Source organism: Pelophylax lessonae, assembly GCF_965119305.1.
Source record: "Pelophylax lessonae genome assembly, chromosome: 12".
NCBI lineage: Eukaryota > Metazoa > Chordata > Amphibia > Anura > Ranidae > Pelophylax > Pelophylax lessonae.
Genome location: NC_138779.1, coordinates 53619654 through 53636222, shown reverse-complemented (window position 1 = coordinate 53636222; position 16569 = coordinate 53619654). Strand labels below are relative to the sequence as shown.

The 16569-nt window shown below is 41.5% G+C and overlaps 1 protein-coding gene across 2 annotated transcripts in view; it reads left to right on the top strand.

Moving 5' to 3' along the window:
• Window positions 1-16569, top strand: part of LOC309567977 (glucose-6-phosphate exchanger SLC37A2-like) — a 100368-nt gene that overhangs the window by 39982 nt on the left and 43817 nt on the right. For both annotated transcript variants that reach the window (XM_082273533.1, XM_082273534.1), the window contains exons 3-5: window positions 6419-6509; window positions 12172-12250; window positions 15898-16033. In XM_082273533.1, the coding sequence (XP_082129659.1) occupies window positions 6419-6509; window positions 12172-12250; window positions 15898-16033 (306 nt within the window). The remainder of the gene's footprint in view (window positions 1-6418; window positions 6510-12171; window positions 12251-15897; window positions 16034-16569) is intronic.

Sequence of the window (16569 nt, the reverse complement as noted above, 5' to 3'; positions counted from 1 at the left end):
ATATATTTTTGGTAAGAAAAAATCCCAATAAGCATGTATTGATTGGTTTGTGCAAACGTTCTAGCCTCTACAAACAATGGGAGATATCTATGTAATTTTTTTTTTCGTACAAGTAATGGCGGCGATCGCTGCGGGACTGCGATATTGTGGCGGATAAGTTAGACACTAACACTTTTGACACTTTTGACACACTTTTTTTTGGAACCAGTGACAACAATACAGTGATCAGTGCTAAAAAATGCACTGTCACTATACTAATGACACTGGCTAGGAAATGGTTAACATCAGGAGCGATCAAAGAGTTGAATGGGTTTCTAGAGAGTGCTTGCTAACTGTGTGGGGGGTGCTTGTACTGGAGGAAAACCAGCGGAAACACAAGATCACTGCCTTCCCTTGTTATAGACCGGCGATCTGCCTTGTTTACATAGGCAGAGCGCCGTACTGCCTGTGCCTCAAACGATCGGCGGGTCCCGGCAGACATCACATCCGCCGAACCGGCTGTGTCCAATCACAGCGGGAGCAGGTCACCGGCAGCATGCGTGCTTGCTAACTGTGTGGGGGGTGCTTGTACTGGGGGAAGGCAGAGATCAGTGTTCCTGCTAAGCAGAAACACAAGATCACTGCCTTCCCTTGTCATAGACCGGCAATCTGCCTTGTTTACATTGACAGAACGCCGTTCTGCCTGTGCCTTGAATGATTGGCGAATCCCAGCGGACATCGCGTCCACCGGACCCGCTGTGTCCAATCACTGCAGGAGCAGGTTGGCGCCATGCGTGCGTGCCCCAGACGCAGAAGTGCAGAATATTTTGATGAGGAACAAAAAGGAGGATGAATCGGGGAAGGGAAAAAATAAGCACATTTAATGTTCATTTTATTCACATTTTCATCACTAGCTACAAGTCACTTGTGTGTTGTGAGAAAATTACGCTTGAGACTTGTTGAAGCTTTGTACAGCACCCTGCTGACCCCTCCCACCAGCCATGATCTACCTGCATTGCGTAGAGTCGATGACATTTCTGGGTCTAAAATAAAGTAATGTAATCCAGTTTTATTTTAAAAATGACATTGGCATGTTAAGGGTGAAGGCAAAAAAATGTACAGTGGATACAAAAAGTCTACACACCCCTGTTAAAATGTAAGGTTTCTGTGATGTAAAAAAATTTGACAAAAAATGAAAAAAAAAATGTTTTCATCTTTTATAAACTGTACAACTCAATTGAAAGGGTAGAAACAAAAAAAAAAAAAAAACGAAAATAATATGCTTGCATAAGTGTGCACACCCTCTTATAACGGTGGATGTAGCTGTGCTCAGAATTAAGCAATCACATTAAAGCTAATGTTAAATAGGAGTCAGTACACACCTGCCATCATTTAAAGTGCCTCTGATTACCTCAAATAAAGTTCAGCTGTTCTAGTAGGTCTTTCCTGACTTTTTCTTAGTTCCTACAGCAAAAGCCATGGTCCGCAGAGAGTTTCCAAAGCATCAGAGAGATCTCATTGTTAAAATGTATCAGTCAGGGGAAGGGTACAAAAAAAATTCCAAGGCATTAGATATACCATGGAACACAGTGAAGACAGTCATCAAGTGGAGAAAATATGACACAACAGTGACATCACCAAGAACTGGACGTCCCTCCAAAATTGATGAAAAGACGAGAAGAAAACTGGTCAGGGAGGCTGCCAAGAGGCCTACAACAATATTAAAGGAGCTGCAGGAATATTTGGCAAGTACTGGCTGTGTGGTACAGGTGACAACAATCTTCCGTATTCTTCATATGTCTGGGCTATGGGGTAGAGTGGAAGACTGAAGCCTTTTCTTACTAAGAAAAACATCCAAGCCCAGCTAAATTTTGCAAAAACACGTCTGAAGTCTCCTAAAAACGTGAGAAAATGTGTTATGGTCTGATGAAACCACGGTTGAACTTTTTGCCCATAATTCCAAAAGATATGTTTGGCACAAAAACAACACTGCACATCCCCAAAAGAACACCATACCCAGCGTGAAGCATGGTGGTGGCATCATCATGCTTTAGGGGTGTTTTTCTTCAGCGGGAACAGGGGCCTCAGTCAAGGTAGAGGGAATTATAAATGGTTCCAAATACCAGTTAATATTGGCACAAAACCTTCAGTAAAGCTGAACATGAAGAGGAAAATCATCTTTTCAGCATGACAACAATTCAAAGCATACATCCAGATCAACAAAGGAATGGCTTCACCAGAAGAAGATTAAAGTTTTGGAATGGTCCAGCCAGAGCCCAGACCTGAATCCCATTGAAAATCTTTGGGGTGGTCTGAGAGGGCTGAGCACAGGAGATGCCCTCACAATCTGACAGATTGGAGTGTTTTTGCAAAGAAGAGTGGGCAAATATTGCCAAGTCAAGACTGAGTGCTGTAATAAAATCAAAAGGTGCTTCAACAGAGTAATTTATTTTAAAGGTGTGCACACTTATGCAACCATATTATTTTAGGTTTTATTTTTACTTCCCTCCACATAAAAGATTTTAGTTTGTTGTTCAACTAAGTTGTACAGTTTATAGGTCACAATAAAGGTAGAAAAAGTTCTGAAATTATTTTTCTTTGTCATTTTTTTTACATCACAGAAACCTTTAATAGGGGTGTGTAGACGTTTTGTATCCATTGTAAGCGGATTAAACTTCAGCTTTAAAAAGTTATCTAAATGTGTCATCTGTTTTTAACTCTAGGTTCTGATAGGAGGGCTTAAAAGGGTATTCCACCTTTTCACCAGTAATGCAAAAACTATTTCTCATTTATTACAAGATTCCTGACCTGTCTGCTTTTATGTACGCAGGGTTTAATATAATCCAAGTTGTTTTTTGATCTCTTCACTTTCATTGCTTCTCTCCTGAAGTTGCTGCGAGCTACATTCCACATTACAGCAATTCCAACATCCATGTTGTTCCCTACACATATGAGATTCTTTGTGTAATGGCTGACAAACTCGCTGTTCCACTTACTGATTATTTTAAATACAGATTGTAAATGTTTCCTCTAGTTGTCTGATACATTTTCAGGGAATGTGGTTAGCATCCCTGCTTAAAGCGGTAGTATCCAGCTTTTTTACACTTTTACCTACAGGTAAGCCTATAATAAGGCTTACCTGTAGGTACAAATAATATCTCCTAAACCGGCATGGTTTAGGAGATATTTACAGTACATGCAGCCGCTCGCGCGAGCGGTGCATGCGCTCTGAAGGTCCGGGGGGACCTTCAATCTATTTGCCGGGAGCTTGCCGGAAAATCACTCCCGCGCGCATGCGCGGGAGTGACGTCATCGCGGCTCCGGCCAATAATCGCGCCGGAGCCGTCTCTTCCAGCCAATCACCGTGCCGGAGCCGCCGAACCCGGAAGAGACGGCGAGGGATCATGGCAGCGCCCGCAGCGATGTCCGGGGCTCCGTGTCGGGGCTTCGCTCTAAGGTAAGTAATACATAATGAGCTAGTATGCGATGCATACTAGCTCATTATGCCTTTTGTCTTGCAGGTTTTTTTTTTTTTTTTTTGAACTTTGGGTTTACAACCGCTTTAAGGACTGGTGAGATAACTTATAGAGCAGGAACTATTTTACAGCTGGCCACACACTATACAATCTGATTGTACATTTAAAGTGGAATTTCAGGTTACACCTAACTAATGTTTAAAAATGCTCCTCCCCCTTCCTAATACCTATTCTGACTAACCGGAGTAAGAAAGATCTGTATATTATTTTCAGGCCGGCCCAGTCACATGATTGCCTGTATCAGCTCATGCCAACTGCAGGGCAAAGGAGTGAGGGCTCTAAAATGTATTGGCAGTGCCTAGGAGTGGTGATGTCACCCATAGGCTTCCTATGGCCCATCCAATGTTGACGCTCCCTCCTTTCCCCTGCAGCTGCCACTAGCTAACACAGGGGAGTCAGATCATGTGACTGGACCGGAGGGAGCTGAAAATAGGTAAGTATACAAAATCTTTTTTACACAGGTCAGCACAGGTGTTAGGAGGGGTAGGGGATATTTTTAAGAATAGTTCAGGATTATCCTGGAATTCCACTTTAAGGTAGTTGTAAACCTCAGACATGAAATATGAACAAACGTATCCCTCTATAGTGTGTACTTGTCTCAATAAGGAGCACTAAGTGTCATTTCTGTCAGCTACTGTCGGCATAAATCACTTCTGACAAGTTTTCTTGACACCAAGAGAAAAAAGGTGACGGGAGGGATCTCAAGCTGATTGACAGCCTTGGCTCTGTTCTTGCGTGCTCTGTAAAGGGGGTGTGTCTGATTCCCTCCAATCAGCTCTCAAAGCTCCCCTCAATGAGCTTTGCAGAGCATAATTCAGCTCTCTGTCCCCCTTTTTTTTTTTCTGACAGCTCAGACAAGCTTTAAAAAAATTCTGCACTTTAAACAGCTGTAGAGAAAAGGCTGCAGATAAACAGGTACAACTTATGTAGGAGGATTTGTTTAATCTCTGTGTATCACCTGAGGCCAGTCACTTCACTGGGTAAATGTAAGGGCTTGCAACCACTATAACTTTTCCAAGCTTCTGCTTTAGAAAGACCTTATTTAACAATGAGACAACCTCCAAAACAAGAATGGTTGGTTTTAGAGGTGGAGGCAAATGACGATTTTTTTTTTTTTCCTGCTCATCTTTTCTGACTGTTTTTCACTAGTTATGCATTTGGCTGGGGTCAGTGTCACTACTGGTAGCATGAGGTGATACCTGGACCCTATAGAGCAGTGGTCCTCAACTCCGGTCCTCAGGGCCCACTAACAGGCCAGATTTTAAGTATTACCTTGGGAAGATGCAGACTAGAGTACTGCAATCACTGAGCAGCAAATGATATCACCTGAGATGTATTTCAGTTATCTTGCAAACCTGGCCTGTTAGTGGGCCCTGTAGGCCAGGGTTGAGGACCACTGCTATAGAGGTTGCACAGGCAGTCCAATATCTTCCATTGCCAGAAGGTTTGCTGTGTCTGCCAGCACAGTCCCAAGAGCATGGAGGAGATTCCAGGAGACAGGCAGTTACTCTAGGAGAGCTGGACAGGGCCATAGAATGTCCTTACCCATCAGCAGGACCGGTATCTGCCCCTTTGTGCAAGGAGGAACAGGATGAGCACTGCCAGAGCCCTACAAAATGACCTCCAGCAGGCTACTGGTGTGAATGTCTCTGACTAAACAATCAGAAACAGACTTCATGAGGGTGGCCTGTGGGCCCATCGTCCTCTAGTGGGCCCTGTGCTCAATGCCCGGCACCATGGAGCTCGATTGGCATTTGCCATTGAACACCAGAATTTTGCAGGTCCGCCACCGATGAGAGCAAATATTTCACAGATGAGCCCAGGTTCACCCTGAGCACATGTGACAGATGTGAAAGGGTCTGGAGAAGCCATGGAGAATGTTATGCTGCCTGTAACATCGTACAGCATGACCGGTTTGGTGGTGGGTCAGTGATGGTCTGGGGAGGCATTCCCATGGAGTGACACACAGACCTCTACAGGCTAGACAATGGCACCCTGACTGCCATTAGGTATCAGGATCAAAATCCTTGGACCCATTGTCAGACCCTACACTGGTGCAGTGGGTCCTGGGTTCCTCCTGGTGCACGACAATGCCCGGCCTCATGTGGTGAGAGTATGCAGCCAGTTCCTGGAGGATGAAGGAATTTAGCTCGCCTGACCTGAATCCAATAGAACACCTCTGGAACATTCTGTTTCGGTCCATCTGACACCGCCAGGTTGCCCCTCAGTCTGCTCAGGAGCTCAGTGATGCCCTGGTCCAGATTTGGGAGGAAATTCCCCAGGACACCATCCATCATCTCATGAGGAGCATATCCTGACATTGCCAGGCATGCATACAAGCACGTGGGGCCCATACAAACTACTGAGTACCATTTTGAGTTGCTGCAAAGAAATTTCAGCAAAATAGACCTAGCCTGCTGCATCATTTTCACTTTGCTTTTGGGGTGTCTTTGAATTCAGCCCTCTGTAGGGTGATAATTTTCATTTCCATCAAACGATGTGGCATCCTTCCTAACGCATTACTCAGTACATATCAGTATAGATATCCAGCATGATATTTTTTCCCATTGAGATCTGATATGTTTTCAAAGTGTTCCTTTAATTTTTTTGAGCAGTGTGTATATGTACACAGTATCTCACAAAAGTGAGTACACCCCTCACATTTTTGTAAATATTTTATTATATCTTTTCATGTGTCAACACTGAAGAAATTGCACTTTGCTACAATGTAAAGTAGTGAGTGTACAGCTTGTATAACAGTGTAAATTTGCTGTCCCCTCAAAATGACTCAACACACAGCCAATAATGTCTAAACCGCTGGCAACAAAAGTGAGTACACCCCTAAGTGAAAATGTCTCAACGGCTGTTGTATATTAACACCATGTCTTATTTTGTGCTTACAGGGTCAGCTGCATCGAAATTGCTCTGAACTTCCCAACCCTCCAGCAAACCTCTCTGAAAATGACACCACATGGTGTAACTGGGCGCCCTTCGGTAAGTGGGAATAGACTAACCTCACACTGATGAACTCAGTGCTGATAAAATTTTCATGTAGATTCTCCATTCCTGTGCTTTGCCCTAAAGTGATTGTAAACCCATCATTTTTTTATTTTAAAGGCGAGCCTGTAATTGTTGAAGGACAATGATAGGTACCCACATCCATATTGACATCTTTAAAAAAAGAGGGGAGGACAGAGAATGTTGTCCCCAAAAAAACAAGTCTCAAGTGAAATGGGGGGGGGGGGGGGGAAACGGAAGGGTAGTTGGACTTTTTTCGGTACCTTTTTGGTTCATAGATCTCATAACATATATAAAAATGTATTCAATCACTTTTTTTTTTTTAAATAACAAACCTGTTGAGTTTTGCACTGAGCAGCCTAGATCCTGCTCTTCTCGTGTCCCCCCCCCCCCCCCCCCGGGCAGTCCTGGCTCCTTCCTCCTCTGCCAAGTGCCCACCATAGCAAGCCACTTGCTATGAGCGGACTTGTGTGGGCTCACTCCCAAGCCAGCTCTGTGTGTCTATGCTGCTCGGCTCCGCCCCCCTGCTTCCTCCACACTGGCTGTGATTGACAGCAGCGGTATCTGATAGCCTATGAGGAGGAAGAGGTGCAGAGAGCTGCTGCTCTTGTGCACATCGCTGGATCACAATCGGGTTCAGGTAAGTATAGGGAAGGGCAGGGGAGCGGAGTTTTTAACCTCAATGCAGAGAATGCATTAGGGTAAAAAACCTTCAGCCTTTATTTTAAATTTCACTGTGTCATAAATTAACGTGTTGCGTAAGGGCAGCCCAAGTAGAGCACCACAACACACACACCACAACATGTGCACCGGAGCTGTGTTGCTCTGGTGCGTTGGCATATAATGTGCTCTGCGGTAATGCACATGTTACCATAACGCACCCTATAACGAATGTGTTTTGCACCTCTTCCTCTGCTGCTGCTGCTAAGATTGCAAAATTCTGCTGATGTTTTCAGCTTGTTCATTTTCTCTGTTCATTGAAAACAATCAATGTGTAGGCTTAAGGCTGAAGAGTTTTGTAGTAGGAGTGGGCGGAGCTTGATTCGGAGCTGACAGACTAGTTCCCTATCAGGTCTGCCCGGCTGGTGATTGACAGTGCATGGCAGTGGGCATAGCCACAGCTTCTATTCAGTCCAATAGCTGCTTTTAAATCCTCCCACTGCAATGCCCTGTCAATCACAAGTAAGGACAACTTGATGGGAAAATGAGTAACAAATCTGTCAGTACACTATCAGGCTCTGCCCACCCAGTGACACAAGTCCATTTCCAAAAATGGGCATTTACACTTTGGGCAATGACATCACCAATACCCCGGCCCCTTTTTTTTACATTTAACCAATGGCCGGGAAATCTCTTGGGGATAGGACTAGAGCCCTGTGCAGGGTCATTCATGACTGCGTCCCATCCCCTACATGCCTTACCCTAAGATTTGCCATTACTCTGTACACATTAGACCTAGTCTTAGTTTTCCAACCTGAGAACTGGTGGTAATTCTTAAGGAACCTTTCACTACCACAGTGACCATAGTTAGAAGTACCTAAATTTGTCACCCGTGCCAATAGTGTTACCAAAACTGGCGCAATTGCTTGCCAGAATTAGGCACATGGTTGTTTTAAAGAAAACTACCACCAGAAAAGTGTTGCTGAGATTTAGTGGAGCTCTAGATAGGCCAGGATAGGTGAATAACAAAGTAGGGGGGCTTAACTTTTAGAGGCAGATCTGTTTCCCAAAGGGTCCCTATGGAGTTCAGACGTGCATTAAATAGGATGAGCACGCCGTATGACTTGAATGAGTTTATTAATCGCGACAAGGAGGGAAAAAGTCAACATGTTTCATGGGCTTAACACTCCCACTTCATCAGGGCTAAGGAACAAATAACAAAAAATAAACTGAGGATCTAAAAATACAAACCTCTATATTGCTAATAGCCTAATGCATATAAAAGCATTTTATTTATATATATATATATACACACCCAGTAAAAGAGATCGCTATAACCATGTGGGTAAAGCCAAATAGTCCTGGTGCCTATGTAGCAAAGTGGGACCTTCTGCAGTAAGATGTCACTAGTGCCCCGAATGGGACTAAGCTTGCCAACCTTAAAAATATATATAATACATTCAGCCTTTTTAATGACCTGTAGATCATTTATTTATTGATTTTTACATGTTCAGTAAAAGAAAAAGGTCAAAAGAAAATTGGGACATTGTGTGTGTTTTTTACATTGGCTTAATAACATGTTGGCAGAGCAACAATCTAAATCGATTTTTTTTCTTGACCAATGCCAACAAACATGGATGGCAGGGAAAGGCGAACAATGGGCCTTTGCAAGAAAGGCTGACTTTTATTCTATATACTGTACAGTATGTGTTGCCACTGAGGTGAGCAATGCTCATGTAGACCCCGCAGAGAGTCTGACTGATAGGTAAACCTGTAGGAAAGAGGGATGGCAGACACTAGACATCTAATGCCCTCCGGCTTCCATATTAAAGTGAAGGATACGATTATAATGCCATAAATTTATTTACCTGCTGGCACAAATGGGACATTAGTGACCATTTATCATCCTTTGTGTTTCTCATTTATTGGCCCTCGTCATTGAAACCGAACACTGAATCATTTAATTTACACACAATTAGCAGATAAGAGGCTTATGTAAAGGTTGTAAACTGTATTAATCACTTTTATTTTTTTATGCGCCTTCCCATTGCTGTGGTCACATGATGCTTGAGTGATCACAGGTGAGTTTTTAGTTATTCCCCCTTCCCGGAGACCAGCATCTACCCCTAAGCTGTGGGTCCTGGTTAACTTGCCATACACTAGTATAATTTTTGTATGGTTCAACATTCATTTAAAAATCTACGCACATTCAGTAACTTGACAAGTGAAGTTTGGCAAAATGTTGTTTGCTTTTAGCATTCCATTTTGGTAATCATAGATAAGGAAAGCCACGTACACGGTTAGAAATTTGTACATTGAAGAAAAATTTTCCATCGTGTTCCTTCGAATTCTCTTGTAATTGTGGTTAGAAAAGAATGTTAATTTGACGCCAGTAAGGATTAGAAAATTAAATGTTCTTAAAGCTGAACGTTTAGACTAGTCTATTGCCGCAGATGTCACATGGCAGTTAGAAGATCTGACCTGTTGACATATTATTTGTTTGAATATACAGTATCTCACAAAAGTGAGTACACCCCTCACATTATTGTAAATATTTTATATCTTTTCATGTGACAACACTGAAGAAATTACACTTTGCTACAATGTAAAGTAGTGAGTGTACAGCTTGTGTAACAGTGTATATTTGATGTCCCCTCAAAATAGCTTAACACACAGCCATTAATGTCTAAACTGCTGGCAACAAAAGTGAGTACACCCCTAAGTAAAAAAAAAAGTCCAAATTGGGCCCAATTAGCCATTTTCCCTCCCCGGTGTCATGTGACTCAGTGTTACAAGGTCTCAGGTATGAATGGGGAGCAGGTGTGTTAAATTTGGAGTTATCGCTCTCACTCTTTCATACTGGTCACTGGAAATTCAACATGGCACCTCATGGCAAAGAATTCTCTGAGGATCTGTAAAAAAAATTGTTGCTCTACATAAAGATGGCCTAGGCTATAAGAAGATTGCCAAGACCCTGAAACTGAGCTGCAGCATGGTGGCCAAGACCATACAGCTGTTTAACAGGACAGGTTCTACTCAGAACAGGCCTCGCCATGGTCGACCAAAGAAGTTGAGTGCACGTGCTCAGAGTCATATCCAGAGGTTGTCTTTGGAAAATAGACATATTAGTGCTGCCAGCATTGATGCAGAGGTTGAAGAGGTGGGGGGTCAGCCTGTCAGTGCTCAGACCATACGCCACACACTGCATCAAATTGGTCTGCATGGCTGTCATCCCAGAAGGGAGCCTCTTCTAAAGATGATGCACAAAAAGCCCACAAACAGTTTGCTGAAGACAAGTAGACTAAGGACATGGATTACTGGAACCATGTCCTGTGGTCTGACGAGACCAAGATAAACTTATTTGGTTCAGATGGTGTCAAGCGTGTGTGGCAGCAACCAGGTGAGAAGTACAAAGACAAGTGTGTCCTGCCTACAGTCAAGCATAGTGGTGGGAGTGGGAGAGGTTGAAGGGGTGGGGGGTCAGCCTGTCAGTGCTCAGACCACATGCTGCACACTGCATCAAATTGGTCTGCATGGCTGTCATCCCAGAAAGAAGCCTCTTCTAAAGATGATGCACAAGAAAACCCACAAACAGTTTGAAACTGCTTGAAGACAAGCAGACTAAGGTCATGGGTTGCTGGAACCATGCCTTGTGGTCTGGTGAGGAGACCAAGATAAACTTATTTGGTTCAGATGGAGTCAAGCGTGTGTGGCGGCAACCAGGTGAAGAGTACAAAAACAAGTGTGTCTTGCCTTCGGTCAAGCATGGTGGTGGGAGTGTCATGGTCTGGGGCTGCATGAGTGCTTCTTGCACTGGGGATCTACAGTTCATTGAGGGATCCATGAAAGCCAACATGTACTGTGACATACTGAAGCAGAGCATGATCCCCTCCCCTTGGAAACTGGGCCACAGGGCAGTATTCCAACATAATGACCCCAAACACACAAGATGACCACTGCCTTGCTAAAGAAACTGAGCGTAAAGGTGATGGACTGGCCAAGCATGTCTCCAGACCTAAAGGCCCAAATTGGACATTTTTCACATAGGGGGGTACTCACTTTTGTTTCCAGCAGTTTAGACATTAATGGCTGTGTGAGTTATTTTGAGGGGACAGAAAATTCACACTGTTATACAAGCTGTACACTCACTACTTTACATTGCAGCAAAGTGTAATTTCTTCAGTGTTGATATAATAAAATATTTACAAAAATGTGAGGGGTGTACTCACTTTTGTGAGATACTGTATACATATACACACTGCTCAAAAAAATTAAAGGAACACTTTGAAAACACATCAGATCTCAATGGGGAAAATATCATGCTTTATATCTATATTGATATGGACTAGGGGTGTACTCACTTTTGTGAGATACTGTATATTCCGGTTCAAGCTTTTCATATATAGGATTTTAGTGATTAGGTTTACATCCACTCTTATTTCGGTGTGAAGCGTGACATTAATACCTCTGGAATAAATCCGTAGTATTCCAGAATTGGTGTTTTACATATCCTAGGATCAGCAGAGTAACCATTTCCTCTGTGCTATTTTAATCAATGAGTAATATCTGCTATTTGTAATGTCAGCCTAGAACTTCTCTTTGAATCCTCTTTTTGTTCGGAAAATCTTAAGACGAGACCCATAGCTGACATGTGACAAAATCTTTAATGGAAAATCATTTTTCTTTGAGGTCACACATGTTGGATACTTTAAAAGTTTCCTTTGCTGGAAAATATTTTGTATTTCTGGTTCATATATGGTGCATTCTAAATATATGTGAAAATAAAGCTACCTATTACCTTCAGTGTAAAGAGGTGTTTTTTTTTTTGTTTTGTTTTTTTTAAGAGGGTTTTTGCATTCTGAAGCTCGGACAAATTCGACCATAATTTTACGTAAAATGAGCAACATTATAGCTTCATTTGGTTGCTGCTATAGAAATGGTGTATGTAAAGAAAATAAACTTGGTCTTTTCATTCTAGACGGTCCCAATTATAAAGAACTTCTGGGGTCTCTGGATACAGCATTTCTAGTAGCGTACGCCGTTGGCATGTTTCTGAGGTCAGTATATGAAGATATCGCTGATTTAGATTTTGACAAATACTACTAAATTAGAAAAAATACAACATATATGAAGTGTAAAATATCAGTTCTAGAGACAACTAACCATATCCGCATCCATAAATGTACCATAGAACCTTAAAAATAGAGAGAAAAAAACAGAAAAGGCCCTCCTGCAACCCACTAAGAAATAGGACTTTAATGGATGTGGAGTTGTCACAAAATGGTGAACACCATAACCTAATTTTGATAAAAAGTCACATTTTTAGAGCCGGTTCACACTACTCCGACTTGTCAGGCGACTTGGTCGCCTGACAAGTAGCTCCCAATGCTGTGCAATGGAACCGTTCTAATCAGAGCAACTCAAGTCGCTCCGACTTAGAAAAAGGTTCCTGCACTATTTTTAGGCGAAGTCGGAGCAACTTGCATTGACTTCTATTATGAGAAGTTGTTTGCAAGCAGCGATGAAGTCGCGCTGCAAGGGCGACTTCAAAGTTGCCCGAAGTCGGGGCAACTTTGAGTCGGATTAGTGTGAACCGGCTCTTAATGCTGTATTATGAATAAACAAAAAGAAAAATGTCAGAGCCTAATCCATAAGAAATAGCAGCTTGCAAAACAGTGTGAATATACAAACACCAGTGAAATAAACAAATAAAAGGTTGTAGCACTAAATGGTGTTATAAGGAGTGTCTGAAAATCAATTCCAATTGTGAAACATAAGTCCAGTCAACTCATAAATCCAAGTGGATAGCAGTATTCTGTGTCAATATAAAATCAATGTCGACACCAGTTAGTGTTTCTCCAACAAAATAAAAAGTGAACACTCACCAGACTCTTATGTTGTCTCATCAGGACAGCTAAAAAGCGTGTAAGATGAAGTCAGAAATCAGGCGGGGGGGTGATCATCTTATCCCTTTACCGAACTTGCTTTCCTCAGATGTTAGCTCCAGAGTGGCAAATTAACAGGCAAGAGAGAAAAGAAATCTCCTCATGGTGTAGTATTTATTATAACTTCCATAATAGTTAAAAGCAATGTATAAAACACAAAATAGAGATCCATACAGTGTAACAGCATATAAAGCATTTACATATGAAGCCACCAGACTAAAAAGACTGGCGGCTTATGGACCTCTGGCATATAACCCTGCTCTACGGCCGTTTCGCCCCACGCGCTTCTTCAGGAGCATTATGAATTCCCTTAAATCTCCTGAAGAAGCATTAAGGGAACTGTTGTTTTTGATATTGCATATGGTGCAGCTGAAGAAAGGCTAGGAGTCCTTGGGAGTGAGTTTTGGTGGACATGGCCCAGGGCCTATGGCGTTGGCAGCCTTTTCAATAATAAAGTCAATAATTCACATGGCTGGGTTTAGAAGATCAATAGCAGAACCCTGAAATATGATATGCTTGGTATTTCCAGCAGGGGTGTGAACTATAATATTTATCTCCCGGAGCAATGAAACGATTAATGCTGATGCGGCATGCTTTTATTTTCATGATGGAACCAAGTAATTGTAATTTACTGTAAACCACTCCCAGTAGGATCTGGTTTAAATGGCTGTGATGTCTTTTGATTTTTCATTGTTTGATAATTAGCACCACTTCAAAAGTGTAATTAAATAAATGAAGAAGTCCTCCTAAAACAGTAATTATGTGTTTTACGTAAATAAAGGAAACTACTGTTTTCTTATGTTTGCCAGGCTTCTAAATCCAGTGTTTTTTAACTTTAGTGCGACCAGGTCCTGGTAAATGTTTCCAAAACCTTCCACGTCCCAGCCATTTTTTTTTTTTTATAAAAAGGAAAAAGCTTGTACTCCCACAATGAATGTATGAGAATATAAAATCTGTATTAAAAAGAGACTGGTGGTGGAGAACTACTGGTATAGAACCGAGATCAGCAGTTGGGATTATGGAACTTGGTGCCCTTTACATTTCTGGGTGGAAAGAAAATTCTCTGCTTTTGATGGTCAGTAAGGGAAAAATGCCTGGTGTCCTTGTTCAATAGGAAAAAAATTACCTGTCAGTGGGAGCAAAATGTCATTAAAAGTCATTAAGTGAAAGTAAAAATGCCCTTCCAGAGCAAAAATGGCCCATCATCATTGACTGGAAAAAATGCTGCAGTGTCAGAGAGGGAGGAAAAAAATGATCCAGTGTCAATGTGAGAGAGGATGTGAAATCTATATATTTATGGAGCTGTAGGTTTACGAAACAGGCACCCACTTGACTAGATGATGCTTTAGCTTTCCAGTGGCCCAGTCTTGAGTGTCCCTTAGCTGGAGGGAGGCTGCAGCCTGGTTGTTGAGAACCCCTACTCTAAATGACAAGTGTAAAATGTACATGCAATTACGGCATATGCACACAAATCCAGTAAAACAAACTACAATATAAAAAAGTAATGGAATCTGCTTAAAGGCCTGAAATTTGATTGGCCCTTATAAATTCTGGCAGTCAGTCTTCACTCTGTCTCAAGGCATTATGTTGATTATGTCCATGTGTGAAATTGAATTTTCAAATATGAAGAGGACAAAATTATCATTTTGTAGTGTATGTGTTCTTGTTAAGCAGCTAGAACATACAACAACTGGACATGAACAAAATTGAGAGTTCTTTTATTTTCCCCAAAGTTAGATCCAAAACCTGAACAATTTGGCAAAAAAAGTGTCTGTTCTGCCTCTGCAATATACACACTGAAAGTGTGATCTCTATAGCTGATCCAGTTAGGGCAAGATAGCTGTAATTTACAGTCTCAGTAGAATTAGCAGACAGTGACTCAATCCAAATGACATCTTGTAGACCGTACAAAGCTTTAATCCAAACTTGTACTGATCATAGTATGCCTAGCTCCAGCAATTACATGTGCTCAGAACAGAAACTAAAGACACATTGAGAAGAGTCTGGGACTATCTATACAGAGTATCTTCTAGCCACGAAGTGAGGCTGGAGCAAAATTATTTGAAGGAAAACAGAAAATGAATGTGTAATATGATAATCTCAATGAGGAAAGTGAAAATTAAAGGCCTTTTTTTATTTAATGAAACAGTAAGGTTTAATTAAATAGCTCTTTAGGGATAGAGAAGCACCTTTCAACTATCCTGAATCTTTGTGCCCAAAACTGACCCTTCATTAGTCTCATCATTTTTAATTTTTTTTTTTTTTTTAACCGAAAAGAAATGGTAAAATAGAAAGTATGTTAAAAATGTAAAGTGACAGCACACAAATAAATAATGATCAAAAGCACAAAAAAATGTAAAGGACACACAGAATATTTTTTTTTTTTTTAATTTTTTAAAAACTTTTGCAGAAGCAAAGCAGTGAGCAAAACAGAGTTTCTGCTTCAGCGATATTTTATCAATGGTGAGCTTTGACAAATACACATTACTTACTCCTAATTAGAACTGCACACCATAGACCCGCTTGTTACTGTCTTCAAGCCATTCATTCTATCCGTTGAATTAAGGCTTTAAAACCATCAGTTGCTTCACAGAGCATCCAAAATGGATTTATTGTTGGTAAGTAAGAGATCATCATGAAGTAACGAAGCTGTTCCTACTGTTTAGCAGCTTTCTGATATTGGAAGACCATAGAGAACATGTCTTTGAAAGAAGAAAAAAATCTTTTATTTGTTATTTATTGCTTTTATTTGCTTGCAGCGGTATCTTTGGCGAACGCCTTCCATTACGCTATTATTTGTCCGGTGGTATGGTCATCTCTGGTGTGTTCACAGCTTTCCTGGGGCTGGGCTATTACTGGAAAATTCACGCCCTTTGGTACTATATCCTCTTCCAGGTGAGATCATAATATCAAAGAACAATACCAGTATGTAAAATAACCACATAATAGAACACCAAGATAACAGTATGCTAGGCATGAAGAACAGTAGTGTTTTTCAGTACTAAAATCAGAAATGGTTCTTCAGATGCCCTGACCCATAACATTAGTTTAACCCTTTAGGTGACCATCTACTGAACGATCTGACTCTACAATCTCCTTTAGACCTGCCATCAACTATGTAGTAAAAGGACTTGCCTGATATGATACAAATTGAATGGATTACTTGGGTGTGTCCATCTTATTTCATATTTTTGGTAAATGTATTGGAGATTGTATCGTATTTGGCCAGCTTTAGGTTTGATTCTATCAGTTAAAACTCAGTTTTAAAAGTCAGTTTCAGCCGGATAGACTCTATACTATGGCTGGGTTCACATGTTTCCGGACACAGGTTCATCCCTGGGGTCCAGGGCGTTGTTTGTTCATCAGTTCAGGTGTGATTCAAGTTCAAATTGTTGCCTGACTTCGCACCTGAACTGGACCCAAACATTCAT